This window comes from Pleurodeles waltl, chromosome 5 (assembly GCF_031143425.1).
Source record: "Pleurodeles waltl isolate 20211129_DDA chromosome 5, aPleWal1.hap1.20221129, whole genome shotgun sequence".
Taxonomy (NCBI): Eukaryota; Metazoa; Chordata; class Amphibia; order Caudata; family Salamandridae; genus Pleurodeles; species Pleurodeles waltl.
Window position 1 is genome coordinate 96,710,170 of NC_090444.1, and position 15,849 is coordinate 96,726,018.

General features: G+C 45.1%; 1 protein-coding gene across 11 annotated transcripts in view; it reads right to left on the bottom strand.

Moving 5' to 3' along the window:
• OTOF (otoferlin) overlaps positions 1–15,849 on the bottom strand; it is an 875,032-nt gene that overhangs the window by 133,054 nt on the left and 726,129 nt on the right. For all 11 annotated transcript variants that reach the window (XM_069233684.1, XM_069233683.1, XM_069233685.1 and 8 more), the window contains 2 exons: positions 5,734–5,886; positions 1,428–1,617 (listed from right to left, as the gene is read on the bottom strand). In XM_069233684.1, coding sequence (XP_069089785.1) covers positions 1,428–1,617; positions 5,734–5,886 — 343 coding nt within the window. The remainder of the gene's footprint in view (positions 1–1,427; positions 1,618–5,733; positions 5,887–15,849) is intronic.

Genomic DNA, 15,849 nt, shown 5'->3' on the forward strand with positions numbered 1-15,849 from the left:
ACAAGCGCCAGGTGAGGGGTTGAAAAGAGAGTTATTCAAGTTGGTGTTCCACATTGCTATGTACCACAGAGCCACCATCAGTGCCGGACTGGGAACCCAAAGAAGCCCTGGCAATTTTGTTACCCCCCCTTGGGATGCAAGAGTGAAGCACTGTTGCTTTTGTTACTGGGGGCCGATATTGCCAGACCGCTTCAAAACCAGCCCCCAGTAACAAAACCGGCCCCCACCACTGCAAAACCAGCCCTCAACCTTCCAGTCTCCTGGGGAAATGCCCAATGCCTCCTACGGCCATTCTGGCCCTGGCCACTATGACAAACAGATGTGGGCGGAGGATGGAGCGGCGTTCAGTACGGGTTCAAGGAAGCATTGGTCTCTTTTATTGGGTGCGGGCAAATTCTTGGACTCATTCTGGCTGGGGCCTGCATTGGGGGGGGGTGTTCTACAATACCAAACTTCCCTAACAGAAAACCTTCACTGTGCTCCTCGTAAGACCAGACTCAAGCAGTGGCTTCAGAAGATAGAAGGGGTCACGCAGGGAGTGGTTTTACTTCATCCTCATGTCCATCCAACTTCAAGCAAGACAATGAACATAAAGACAGAACTCCCAAGTTCCAAATGTTATGAATAGCTCACTTGGCCCAGATAAGCCACTGGGAGCTCAAAAGTTTAAATGCTTGGTCCAGGCTGCAGCATGGAAGCCATTGGGCATTTTTCTTCCTCTGCTATGTCAAAAATTGAGTGCATTGACAGCCAACACTGTAAATCACAAAACAATGCAAACATGTGTAATACTCATATGGCCTGATCCAACATGTGAGATATCAAATGAGTAGTGGCTGAAGAGGTTGACCCAAAGTGACCAATGGCTGAAAGGGGCTGACCCATAGCCCTTTGAGTGTATTGGTTGTTCTGCTGGTCTGAGATCTGGCAAACAACTGTTGCTGTCAATAGCCAGACCTAAAACAGTGGGGGAGGGAAAAAGGCAAAAGAGGATCGTGTGTGAAGCTTGCAAGGGCCCGTCGACCATAGGAGGTGGTTCCAGGGGTGTGGAGAAGCCCGTGTGTTGACAACTTGAATGAACAACATTGTGAGCGGGAAACTGAACGCAGCAAGGAATCTGCTGTGTTGAGTACAATGTGTGTAGGATCCACTTAAAATCTATCACACTGTAGTTCAATTGTGTTTTGAAAGCATTTGTAAACTTTTTAGTATTCCACCAGGCATATGATGTGACAAGTACAGCATGGATTTCCAAAGAGTAAGTGGCCGAGGGATGGATTACCTTAAATAGCAGCGACAGAATAAGGAATAATATGGGGAAATTCAGTTAATATAATGTCACCCAAAAGACTCAAAACACTGGACAGGGCTCATCAACATTCCCAACTCAGTTGACAAAGGAAACAGAAGGAAGTCTTTGTTCTTACTTGTGTAGGCGAGGCTGATGGGCGGGAAGGATTGTAGGCCAGGGCCCCTTGCACCTTTGTTTTCTTCAAATCCGCAGGGCAGTCCGCTCAAAAAGTCTTTGCGCTGTTTGTTGAGCCCTAACCAGAGGTAGATCTCCATCTTAGCTTGTACTGTCCAGCCGGCCGGTCCAAAGCCCCTCTTGCCGGGTAGCTGAGGAATAAGGAATCACAAGTGTCAGTGGAGGACTCTTTCCTGCACCTGTTAGTAGCCCCAACCACTGCAGTCTACCAGCTCCTCCGCTTGGAGATCTGCGGTGAATTCAGGTGCTCACAGGATATTCAGACCATTTCTTTTTTCCAATTTATTATTTAGTCATTCTTTTTTTACCAGCAAACTAAAACAAAATGATGATATACAAATTGAGTCCAACTGAACAAACAAATGATCCCCTAAGTAGTCCATAGAGAAAAATGAATGAAGGCAATTTCTACCAACAGATTAACCAACACACAAAACACCAATAAGAATAGAAAACATAGAAGAACAGATGTTTGCTGACTAGAATCTACGCCTAAACTGTGTTCTTTGTTATACATTGTGAGGCAGTGGGGTACTTTAATCAGTGACCACATATGAATTAATTTCCCTAGTGCTGCACAGTTCTTAGATTCATCTTGGTTCAGCTGGGAACCCATGAGTAATGGGATCCTAAGAGGCTTGGCATGGGAAGTGCCCCATCATCCTGTTGTCACATTTTCCATAAAACACTACCACTCTGTGGGTCCTGTTATCTTGTACACTTTCTTTCTCATTTAGAGGAGCCTCAAAATCATGTGCACTCCCTGCAGGAGCAGGTTCTCCCTGCAGTACACCTATAAATCTCACCTCCTGCAGGTCTCCACTGCTGACAAGCAGCCGTGCAGTAAGGGTGTTGGGTTGCACCAGCTTCTGCCATGCTTGGCGCTAGTTTACACTTAGGCCCTCATTACGAGTCTGGCGGTCTTGAGACCATCAAGACTGCTGTATTACTAGTTGTGGGGTTTGGCTTAAGCCAAACCTCCACAGCTCCACCTGGCCTGCCGATGTGGTCGCACCCCCACGGCCGGCCATGACCACCTCCAATCTGGTGGCAGGCCTCCGGCCGCCGGCCGGATTACGAGGTTGCACACCGCCAAGCTTTCCGTGGTGGTCACCCTGCATGAAAAACCTGACCGTCATGCACCCGGCGACAGGAATCCCCATTCCTGTCGCTGATCAAGCACCCCAACCCATTCACACACATTCACACATGCACCCCCACACACGTCCAGACACGCACCCCACTCATCCATGCACTCGCTACATACACCGCCATTCACTCGTACACACTCACACAAACACGCACACTGGAACACACATACATGCACTTACACGCACTCAGGAACACCCTTCAAACATGCACACACCCCCCCTCATTCACACGCACACAAATATTCACATACATTCACACACCCGCATGCACACAAAAGCACTCCCATTCACAGACATACACGCACACATACACCCCCATTCATAGACATACATGCACACACAAGCACCCCCCATGCAGATGATCCACTTACCTTTTCCAGTGAGCTGGTGTTCCGGGAGGGGGATGGGTCCTGGTGGTGTTGCACCGCCATCACCACTACACCAGCAAGACTCCGCCGAGCCGTATTACGGCTCGTAATATGGCTGGCGGAGTGTTGGTGGCGTGGCGGTGCTGCCCCTGCATCTACACCTCCGTCAGCCAGGCCAATGGAGTGAAACTTCCACCCAGGAATGGGCGGAAGTCCATTCACAACTCCTAATATGGCAGTGAGCAGACCACCAGCATTGGCGGTCTGCTGGCTGCAGTGGCTTCGGTGGTCTTTAGTAAAGACCGCCGAAGTCGTAATGAGGGCCTCAGTCTTCATGTCCTTCCTTTCCCTCTCCAGACAGAAGTGATGCTGTGGTGGACCTGAAGATGCTGGGGCAGCTGTAGCCGGCTTTCCTGGTCCATGAGGATGATTTACATAGTGCCCTGACAAGCACTTATAGGATTCTGGATTCTCCACATCACCATCGATAGACTTCTTGCAATTAGAATGAGTGGAAAGAGAAGGGTTCTACCCAGCTGGGATCCCCATTTCGTGCCCGTCTGGACCAGGCCATGAAACACATACGTTTGACCATCATAGCCCAAGGCAGGCCAGATGCATGAAATGGGAGTGAATCAGGTGCAGGCTAAGGGCACCTACGGAGGTCACCCCAAAGGTATTTAGGCCTCCTAAGCCCTCACCACCCCTGAGAAAACTCACTCTTTAGCTTAGATCAAGCACCATTCTGGGGGGAATCCTACAGCCTGAAGCAAATATGGGGCTAGTTTCAAGGTTAGCTTGAGCCTGGCCAGGCTGTTTAGGTAACAGACAGCATAAAGGGACACAACGCTTTGACCATATTGGATTCGATTGCTGAGTTGTGTCAGAGATTTCAAGGTCTTGCTCCAGGAACGGGGTTGGACCTCCCGGCAGTTTATTTAACTCCCTCTGGTGTCAGCTTCCCTTCTTGCTCAGCAATTGGCTGTGCAGCTCAGGCAGTAGGAGCCCCCTGGCGGTGAGTTATGGCTCATTCTCTGGGACCCTGCAACTGGAGGGGAGTACTGCTGGATTCTGTTCTTCAAGGCTGGGTTCCTGCCAGCTTGTTGCCACCTGAAGGTTGTGTGTGGAGGAACCAGGCCTTCTATGTTTACAAGGGGCTGGAGTGGTTGTATGATGGAACAACGTGGGTAAAAACATTGCATGCCTTTACAAAGCACTTTTTACCCCACATTTTTCTAACACGCATGTGCTTTTACCTCGCATGCAATTACCACACATTATTAGTCTAACTTAGTAAGGTAAGTATCAGTAAGGTAATTCAAATATATATGTTTATATATATTTCATTTTTATCTGGTTGGGGACAGGCCCTACAAACCCCCATACTTAACTTAAATGTGCGGAAAAGGCCTATAGGTGGTAAAACTTGCGTGGTAATAAATGCGTGGTAAAGGCACTGCGATGTAAAATCGCATTGTAAAGACTTCCCCTGCTGTTACTGCACGTCCCATGTGCGGGGAGAACACAGGCTGTCTGCCTCCCACCCAGCCTCTGGCTACTGTGCTTGCTGATTCACTTATTACGTCACAACAGTGTAATACAGAGGTCTTCAAACTTTTTAATGCCGCGCCCCCCCCCCCCCCAGTTGAAAAATAAAAATCAATGGGCCCCCCCTCAGAATTTTTCACAATCATTTTAGAAAGATGGTAATGTTTAAATAGGTCTAAACCTATTTAAACACTGCAGTTAAGTACTGTTACCGTTTTAAAACTACAATAACATGCTTCTGCTTAAAACAAAGGCATGTTACCTGTATAATATTTCTTTTGGCCAGAGTTTGGGCCCCCCCCTGGGATCTCTTGAGGCCCCCCAAGGGGGGCCCGCCCCCCAGTTTGAAGACCTCTGGTGTAATAGTACGTCAGACGTAGTCTCACTCAGAGCATATGGGGTGGGTGGTCCCACGAGTTATCAGCTTTTTAAGAGGTACAGAACAGCACAGATCCTTGCTCACAACTGTGCATTGAACGAATACCAGCACCACCCTCAAAAATAGCATTCACAACACTTTTCCAATACCTGTCTTGAAATCTGCAAGTGGGGCAGCTGGGCAGGTGCGCCGGAAAGCGTCGTGAATGTTGAAAAGTCGTAAACCTGCCCCAAATGGAGCCTTAACTCTGTGGGTGCAGGTTTCGACCTTTGTTGAGAATTTAGCCCTAGGAGTTTAAATTCGAGACCCTTGTTATATACGAGAAAATAAGAAATGTGTCCTTCGCTTACTTCTGGTTTCCAATTGGTGTCCATCACCCCCTTGAAGCAGAGTTCATGGGTCACATCGCCATATGCATTGACCCAACTTAGAGTGGCATGCCAACCCCGTGGTAATACCACAGATGTGGTATTTATAATAAATGCGGTATTAAGCGGTATTACCACAGATTTAGAACTTTACTCACATACATTGGGAATAACATGGAAATTCAGTTTCCTATTTTTTTAACAGATTTATGTGAGTTACCAGTAGCATAAAGTTCATTGTAAAGGGCAAGTTTTTCTGTGTGTGAGGAGGTAAAAATTGTCTTTCAAACATATAATACCACATCTGGATAAATCTTTCAAATGGGATCAATCTGCTGTAATTACACTACTGCGCATTTTTGGCATGCCCCACCTGGTCTCAACAAAAGCACGTGTCATATCAGAAAGCAGGTCAGGTGTTGGGGTGCAGTACCTTCAGGAAGACCGTCTTGACTTTCCCGCAGTCCTTTCCCATTTCCTCGTCCACGATGGAGTAGAGGATGTCCTTGGAGGGGATGCGGGCGTAGGCGATGCGCTTGTTGTTGCTCATCATCCAGATGAAGACCTCAGGGATGCTGTGCTGGGGCTGTCAAAACCAGATGGACAAAAGCATGTATGAGGACAAGACCAAGGGTCTCTCACCTTCTCACTTCCTGCTTTCCAGGTGAGTATGTCACCTGTCCAGCGCTCAGCATCTCAACATCATGGAGTCTACTCTATTGTGACCAGCATCTTCAATATCACAGATGGAGATGCGGCCAACCAAGATGCTTGGGTACCATGACAATGATACATGATATAAAAGAAAGGTGGAACAAAAACCTCAACCTCATTACAGGCCTTAGGTTAGAGAGAGACATCTTCCAAAGATTATCCAGAAGTAAGGACAATGTGTAGAGTGCCCTGGTGGGAGGGCTTTTGTTAAAGCATGGTAGATACTTTGTGCTCTTATGTGGGTTCTGGCAGTATGGCATTCCCTGTGATACTTAGATGACACACAAATCTAAGATGTCTGGTTGGAGTCTACTTGTGCACACGAATGTGGGTACACCTTCCAAGAGGCTGAAGTCACTTTTTCTGGATTGAAAACCTCGGGATACCAAACTGGGATACTGACCTCGGGATAATGTAAATGAGAACAAAAAACTGGAGTAAAAAAAATGGGATGGTTACAGGTAAGTATTCTGTGAATAGAACAAGGAACATTAGAGTGAAATATTGAAGAGAGAAAGGAAAGTAGTTAGACTGAGCTAGGCTGGGCAAGGAGGGCAACTCCCTATAAATACATCAAAGAAAAGCTCAGCGTTCCCACGGATCTCTACCCAAATAATCTGTCATTACTGTAAATAAATTAAAAATATACAATAGCCAGAGGTTAATTACCCTGTGATTCTAAGACTAATTACCTGTGGTTACTCTCAAAGTGATTAATCAATCTGCAAGCTGTCACAAAGCACCTTTAAAAGGACATGCCACCTGAAAATGCTACCATAGGTGGAATCCAGTAAGTGTGTGATGGTAGATTCACAGAGAGCTATCTCCAAGTGCCTCATTCGCTGAACAACAGCACAAAAATACAGCGAAGTTTGCACGTGTGTGGCTATATGTGCATGGTAGAAACACAATGCATCTTTTAAGATACAAAGAGATTGACTATTGTTCATTATAAACTTTAGCACAACTTTTTTCATTTACTTATACTAACAGATGATTGGCCCGAGCTGTGACTGCAGGCGATCACACAACTGAAGAGAGTGACCTCACTTTAAGGTCTGGTGTTAGCCAAGACCTTTTGTTTAAAAAAAAAAAAAAATTGCCACTTCTCTTCATCCATTGGTCTGTTGGTGTGTCATTCACATTTTTTTCCACTCACTACAGTCTACTGTGTAAGGCAATCGTTCAACCCACTTCTGCCATTCGTTTATTTAACCCAGAGTGACTCTGAGTGACGGCATTTTGCCCTTGCAGATGTGCACATCTGCCTAAGAGACAGCCCACTTGAGTGCCAAGGATGTCAGGCGTGTCTTTCATTTTATCTCATCACGATGTGCAGGCAGGGACAGGCAAAGAAGTTCACATCAATTTGCGAACACTTCACCATCCTTTTAGCTCTGCAGAAGCTGCGCTCCTGGATCCTGCTCGGCCCGTGATCCTAGAGGTGGGTCGAGCCAATAAATTAACAGGGAGAGCCGAACCAGAGATGAGCCTAGGATCTGGCTCGGATCTTAAAGCCCGTGCATGAGCCCAGAAAATATTTGCTATGTAAATCATACAACAAACATCACGTAGAAAATGATAAAGTTTCTTCAAAATTCCAAAAAGTGTATTCCTTTAGCATGTGGAGACTGACATTGATAGTCCATATTACCGCACTGCGCTGAAAAGTACGTATTAAAAGTCATAGCTTCCTACAACTGGTAGTCTGAACTCACATATTAGAAAATGCTTTCATACGCGATAATGAAGAAAAAAGAGTTTTGGTAAACAAAATACTTGCCTATGATCACACAATTTAAATAGGGAAGCCCAATTAATCTAGGTTTTCTGGTTTCATTTTGTGCCTAGCAGTGTGTGCTTTGTTTTATCTTGATTTTTAGCTGTGAGGTTAGAGATTTATACCCGGCTCATTCCTTTAACCACTTACGATCTTGGACAAACAGCTTGCTCTGTATTGAAATAAATCAGTATTTTGGTAGTATCATTGGATTTTCATGGTTTACCATACAATATTTGTTACAGTAGATGAGGCAGGATCCAGTCTGATTAGACCTTAGCACAAGAAGAGTGGTTGATTCAAGCAAGGGGCAATCTTATGTGTATTGGCATTTAACAGAATGATAAACAGGGTTAAAGATTCTGTCTAGTGGTGAGCATTGCAGATATCATGCTGTGAGAGTAGGAAAATGGGTTGTAACCTTAAGAGCCCCTGCAACAGTGCAATCAGCTGACAGGAGACCAAAGCACAAGTCGAGGGCAGAAGCAGGTAGAAGGCATCTACCCACCTATTTCACATGGTGGATGCATCTATCCGGCCGTGCACTTGGTCCCCACAAAAATATGCTAAACTTGTCCCGGTGTAATTTCCGTACACCGGGACACATTAAGCAGGGCCTGCACTTTGTCTGCTTTCGCTCCGAGCAGCAACATGCAGGTGGCGACGGGGCTTATCAGATTCCAACTGGGCCCATAACAAAGGCTGAAGTTAAGGGTTATCAGGCCTCCTTTTGTTGGAGTATTCTGGCTTGGAGCTATCAGGAGCCTCAAAGGCACACAGAGTATCTCTTCACAGGTACTTAAGAAAGGCATGTGTTGGACTTTGATCAGTCCTTGTATATAACAGATGTGCATGCAGTGTAAGAATGTCAGACGTGTTGGTCTGTACCAGTATCTATACAAATAATTTCAATACCACTATTTTGTTTATTTCCTTTATAGCGCTATAACGCTACTCATCCCAGTGTAGGGTGTCAGAGCGCTTCACATCCCACATACATAGTATACATTGACAATGAATCATATGTGAGTCAATCAATGTACAGGATGTAAGATAGTGGGGTTTACAAGGTGCAGGAGTCACATGTCCTTTATAGCTCACTGTGACGTACCATTTATGAACTGCAAGTAACACAAGGATCTTTGTGTTAAAAGCAGTAACCCACTTACCTATTTACATAAAATAAAAATCTGTTATCTATGTGTTACATAATGTTCATTGCAGGAGACATGTTAACCCTCTATTATATTTTGATTCAAAACTGGGACTAGACAAAACACAGATCTCTCCAGCAAACATGTTAACCTTCAGAGTTACCTTACCATTGTTATTCCCTGACAGTTAGGTGGCACACTGGGATCTCTGCAGCAGGTACCTTAACCCCATAAGATATTTTAAAATGCAGGCTTTGTACCCAATTAAGCGGAACCGATTTACTGCCATGTTTTTCCTTGTTGCCAATTTCTTTCTGGCAGAGTTTTAAAAAACAAATGTAAAAGTTGAGGCCCAGGTTATGCGTTGGGGTTGTGTCACTTTTTGGCACAACCTGACACAAAATTTGTTAAATATTGTGATGTGCTCAAATGTACTCATGATAGACTGCTAAAGATACATGTGAGGTTTATGAGCTAATGTCTCTGCGTGTGATGTCAGTTCCTGAGAGGTCATGGGTTGTGATGGCACTCCCTGTGATTCCACGTGCGATGTCACACTCTGTGATGTCACGCACTGTGATGTCACGTGCCATGATGTCACTTGTAGACCTCCTAACTTGGTTAGTCCCCCCACTGATTTCTTTTAGGACTTGTGCCCTGCAGGAGATGTAGTGTAAGTTTAATGAATGTAAAGCAATTTAGGAGCGTTTTTATGGGTGCTAACCTGCATACTTCTTTATCTACTGTTTATTTCTTAAAATAAACATTTCTGCCATTTTTCCTACACAATCGGACATTTTACAGGATCTGGTGTGTGAAGCCCTCCCTGCCTTCTGCTTCTGCCTTGTGATTCCAATGGCAGTGCCTTGTCGACAAATCTTTCTTGAATATTGTCTGACACCTGCCAAGTGCAGAATCTTTACTGCTACAAATCAGACTAGCTGAAAGGGCCAAAGATCCATATCTGTGAGGGTCACTAGAGCTTTATTGCTCATTTTGCTCAGGCGGATTTTACAGCAAATGCTGTGAAATGATCTTTAGTTTTTTTCGCCAGAGCCTTGGCTTGATGCTAGGTTCTAGCTCCCTGAAAAAATGTCCCCAGGCCTGTATTTTTTCCATGGACCATTGCCCCCGAGGTGTGATTATTTATCACCAATGAAGTACTCAAAAATAGCCAAGAAGCTGTAATAAAGAAACCAGAACATTTAGGTCCTCATTTTAAAGGGCATTGCGCCACCAGAATGTCACTTTTCCCGACGTTCCGGTGGTGCAACGCCCTGCCCCTTATTTACAAAGTGGCATCAAGCCACTGTTTGTGGCGTAACACCGTTTTGTAAATACGGCTCCTTTACACGCATCACTTTGCATGAAAGGGGCATGCAATAGGTGTTGATGTGGGAGTTCCACTGCAACACCCATTGCATTTTGACGCTGCCCAGGATTTAGGAGGATTCGTTGGCATGGTGGAACGAGGAGAAATACTTTTATTTCTCCTCGTGTTTGCTTTAACTATGTCCACTGCACTCGGCAGCACACATAGGAAGAGCAAAATACCATTAATGATTGTTTATGTGCAGGAAGGTGTTTCTTCCTGCACATAAACAATCATTAAATAATTACGATTTGCTACTCATATGTGTGCTGCATTGTGCAGCAGACAGGATTAGCAAATCACCATTATTGATTGTTTGTTTGTTTGATTGTTTTTGAGCAGGAAGGGACACCTTCCTGCATATAAATATTAATTCCCTGAAACACAGGCACCCTTGCACTATGGTGCAAGGATGCCTGCGTTGGTGTTAGGCAGCAAATTTTAGCACCAGTGCTAGGGAAAACACAGGGGTGTACTGTATTGTAGTAAATACGGTGCATCCCTGCGTTTCTGAAGTGACACAGCGCGGTGCTGCCAAATTTGGTGCAGCGCCGTGGGCCCTTAGTGTGCACTGGTGCTCTCACAATGGCACTACGCTTGCTTGGAGGCTCTTTGCTGACTGGGGAGCAAAGTAAAGGTATGGACCTTCTTGGGTGCAGGTCTTTATCAGATACAGGCATGATAATTACTCTTTATTTTCTATTTGGGGCGGCATGTCCCATTCTCCACCCTCAGCTCTCACATCACCTTTTATGCCACATATTCGTAGTGCTGGGGACCCAAGGCTTCAGCCACGACCTTTTGATTTTACTAACACTATACATACACTTACTTAGAGGGGCTTTCAGACAATCTTCTCCCATTGGCCTGTTGTTGCGTCATTGACATCTTTCTTCTGTCAACTACAGCATATAGCATGGGCAGTAGGACAGCCCACTTCAGCCAACCTATCTGCAAGTGACAACATTCTACCGTTTCACAAAGAGAACATCCTCACACAAAGTAGTTCTCCTTAATGCCAGGAACTACTCTAGCAATCTGTGCTGTTGTAGAGCAAACAGACATTTCTGTTATGGAGGCAAGAGCCTAGCAACTCCCCAATGACATAACAAAACCATAACAAAGCGTGCATTGACAAAGCCATAGCCAATGCCTGGCGTTAGCTGCCAGTGCTTGTTAGGTCTGGCTAGAAAGTGCGGCTATTTGCATGGCATATTGTTTCCAGTTCTATAAAATGCCACCCAGATAAGTATTACTCGTTTACCTCATGCTTTTGGGGGTTTGGTGTATCATTCCACCGTACAGAAATTGCTTCAAATTACTATTATACAGTCGAAATGTTTTTTTTTCTGTATTCATTCTATACAGAAAGCAGTCATTTTTTGTCAATTTTTTGCCAGAATTGGCAAAGCCCAGAGGCTTTAACATGGCACACAGAATGTGTAAATTCAATGCATGTAAATAGCATTTGTGAACGAATGTGTTAAGAAGCATTGGCACATTAAAGTGAAATCTATTTTCCAATGCTTGTTTACCCTGTGGTTAGAAATGAGAGCATTGGGTGACCGCCAGATATATGAAAAAGAACTGTCAGCTTTTGACATATTGGAAGTTACGTTTGGGGCTTTATATGTCAGCCAACCGAATTGTAAAAAACAATCAGGTTTTTAGAAATAAATGTGAAAATAATACCTAATGAAATCCATTACATGTAAAATGACCTTATGCATAATTGTTATGGGATTCTTGAAAACCTGTCTAAACCATACTATTCGGTGGGTCGTACAGCCCATGATCTATGGCAGGATAAATTGTTATAGCCATTCCCTGCAAAAACAAACTCAAAAGACATTGAAGGGCTCATTCACGAGACCCTAGTGGCACACTGAGCCACTGAAGAGTATTTTTTTTTATGCTTCGGTGGCGCAGTGTGCCAGCCCATATCTACAAGGCCACGCAAAGCCACTTTATGTGGCTTTTCATGCCTTGTAAGTATGGACCCCTTTTCATGCATAACACTGCGTGAAAGGGTTGTTCCATGTGTGTTGCTTGGAGTGTTCCCACACAACACCCATGGAACCCGAAGGAATCTGATGCATTCCCAGATTTACAAGGATGGGATTGCGTCAGGTTCTTACCCCACCACAGGGGTGGCGTACAACTGAAACAACGGGGAGAAATATCTTTATTTCTCCTCGTTTTTGCCTCTTTCTGTGTGCTCCATTCCGCAGCACACATAGAAAGAGGAAAACACCTCTTGTGATTGTTGTGCAGGAAGGTGTCCCTTCATGCACAAAAACATTCGTCCTTGTAAAGCAGGCACCTTTGCACCATGAGGCAAGGGTGCCTGCTTCGGTGCTAGGCAGCAATTTGTGCACCAGCGCAAGGAGAGAGGACAGAGATGCACTGTGTCTTGTAGATACGGTGCATTTTTTACCTTTCCCAGTGGCTCAGGGCGGCACAGCAAGGCACTTGCTGCGCCACCCTGTGCCACAGTACTGGTAAATGAGGCCCTTAGTGTCATGGTGTACAAAGCCATTTTTCTTTCGCAAAGCCTGCTTTTCGCAAAATTACTGGGTTTGCAACAGAAATATGGCTTCTTTCAATGAACTGAACCCATTTTGAGATTCAGTAACTCTGGGGTACAATCCATCATCAACTGTGATGCGCTTTGGTTTGGAAATACCAACCAAACATTTTGTGTGGGGTCTGTTTAAAAAAAAGTACTGCAAACCCAATGGGCTAGGCTGTCAAACAAAAGCGCAATACTGGAAATCTGATGTCCTAGTGATATGGATATAGGTGGCACTGCTAACCGTGACAGCCATTGAGAAATTAAATTTTTAAATATATGACATACATCAACATTAAAGAACTTGTAATTCCTTAGATTTCCAGTTGATGGCAGTCTTGCTGCACCAGTAGGAACGAAACATTTTTTATTTTTTTTTGTTGTTTCTTTTGCTTTTTGAATTAATATAACACACTATTTAGCCTCACACAATTAATAGTAGGACGTGAAACACATGCCTGCAGCCAGGGCCGGCTTCAGTGCTGGTGGCGTCCTGTGCAACAGTCTTTTTTGGCACCCCTCACCCCATGACCACCTCCTCGCGTTCCCTCACCACCACCCCAAAAATGTGCCCCTCATCTCTCCATTGCCCCTCCTTTCACAAAATTCATTTGTTTTAAAGCGCTTGTAAAGGCTGGCTTTAGTAATCCACTCAGCTGTAAAATAAAATACAGTTCTCTTCTTTGTAGCAAGCATTCAAACTCTGTGCGCTACTTTATGACGAGCCAGAGCTGCCGCTGGGCAAAACTCTCATCTCTCTCTCTAGCAGGAACATTAATCACAAGAGGTATCTTGACATTTTAATTGTTTCCTGAAGGTTGGACGCACAGGGAACTTTTCAATAGGTGCTTTTAAATCGCACGTTTCATAAGTTATTGCTAAACACAACGGCCCCCCCATCCAGGTCAGCACCCGGTGAGGCCGCACCGCTCTAAAGCCAGCCCTGCCTGTAGCGGTAGGCGAGATTAGTTGAAACTCAGATGGGGCCCCTGCAGCTATGGCATACATGCCAAGGTTTAAGAAGAGGAAAGAGAGAGATTTTTCTAAAAATCGGGAGAATGTATTTCGCCCATTGCCTTCTATTGAAACAGAGGCAATTTCAGGCAGGACGAAGATATTTTTGGCTTATAAAATCGAGAGTCTCCTGTCTGAATTGGCTCTATTGGCATGTATGCTATGGGGAGGAGCAGAGCAATAGCAGACATGCAAAAACTAGATTTAGGAAATCTTTTTTCAGACCTAAGAGGGCTTTATGACTGTGGAAAACCTGGAAAAAGAGTGAGCTCATTTGCACACTTGGGGGAATATTTAAGACCCCTAGCGTCATTCGAATGCCACATTGGCATCATGTTTTAATGCTAATGTGGCGTTAGAAGGTCAAAAACACCCTGCCATATTTACAAAGGTGCACTTAAGTGGAATATTCATGTATTGTCAGAGAACCCCCAGGAAATGGTGATAGAAGGCCATGGGAGGCAATTTTGGGAAACCATGTGCGCATGTAGATGTGAAAGTGATGATTACTTTAACACAATCGCAATCAGCAGCTATTAGTGTCAACAGAGTGCTCTAGCTAGGAGCACTGCCTGGCCATGCTTCCCCAGGTGCGTAGCTTCATGGGGGGTATGTGGGGTGTTACACCCCTCTAATAAGTGTATTTTGTGATAAATCGTTGGGTGCGTGTGCTTTCAGTCGGGTTTGATGCAGTGCCTGTCAGATTTCACCAGAAATTTTTACACACAGACAAAAATGCACACACACTCTCTCTCCCTTTCTCTTTTTGGGAAGACTTAAAAAACGCAGGTTATTTCACAAAATAATGTGCTTTCGCTCAGAACACCCACCAATCTGCATTCCTCTTTCTTTTCACTGCCTCTTGGTGTACCTTGCTTGTCGAATAATGTATTTTAACATCCTGTGCCAGCATGAGTATTTGGGAATCTGAAGCTAACACCCCCCCCTCTATCATACTGACCAAGCTACGCCCCTGCTCTTCCCTGCCTTGCACAGTGACGAAAACAGATAAAAAGAAATAACACAAGTAGGTTTCACAGTATGTAGAAAGATAAGGTCAGATGACATCTATGTCTAATGGCAGACATGACAATGATTCTGCATGAATCGGGAAAGATGCCAAGTTCCATTGTCTAAGAGTGCGACGATAGCGATCTCCATGAGCCAAAATGCTTTTAGGCCTACATAAGATGGAGTCAGACCTTAGGGGATTTACGTAAGTTTCCTCCTTCTACGTGTGCTGCATTCTGCATTCTGCAGCACACGTAGAAAGAAGAAAACACCTCTAATGATTGTGTTTGTGCAGAAAAGTGTCCCTTCCTGCACAAAAACAATCCTGTCTGTAATACAGGCACCCATGCACTGGCACTGGACTGCAGATTGTGCACCAGTACAGGCCGACGATAGAGTGTGCCATATCTTGCTAGGTGCTTTCCTGCTCTCTCCCTTTCATGCAGTGAAGCTCAGCAAATTGTCTTGCTGCATTGGGTTGCAGAAAAAATTTATAAATCTGGCCCTAAGTTTCTGGCTACTTCCTTGTTCATGGGACGGAAACTAGACATAAGACTGGCTGTGTGGTGTAGGGTCAAACAGGGGATCTGGGCCTTGTACGGTAACTGCTTTCTGTGCACCACTCCTATATAAATGGGAAACACTAAGGGCCTCATTATGAGGGTCGGGTCTGACTGCCTCAAGAGCGGTGCTCTGACCGTTTTGGCAGCGGTCTGACCGCCACATTATGACCATGGCAGTTGTGACGCAGTCAGACCGTCAGCACCACCAGTTTACCTCCACAGGTGGGACTGGCTGTCCTAATCCTCCAGGGCAGCGCTGCAAGCAGTGCCGCCCTGGAGATTACGACCCCCCCTCTCCGCCAGCCTTTACATGGCAGTACCACTGCCATATAAAAGCTGGTGGAGACAGGGTGCAGGGAGCCCTGGGGG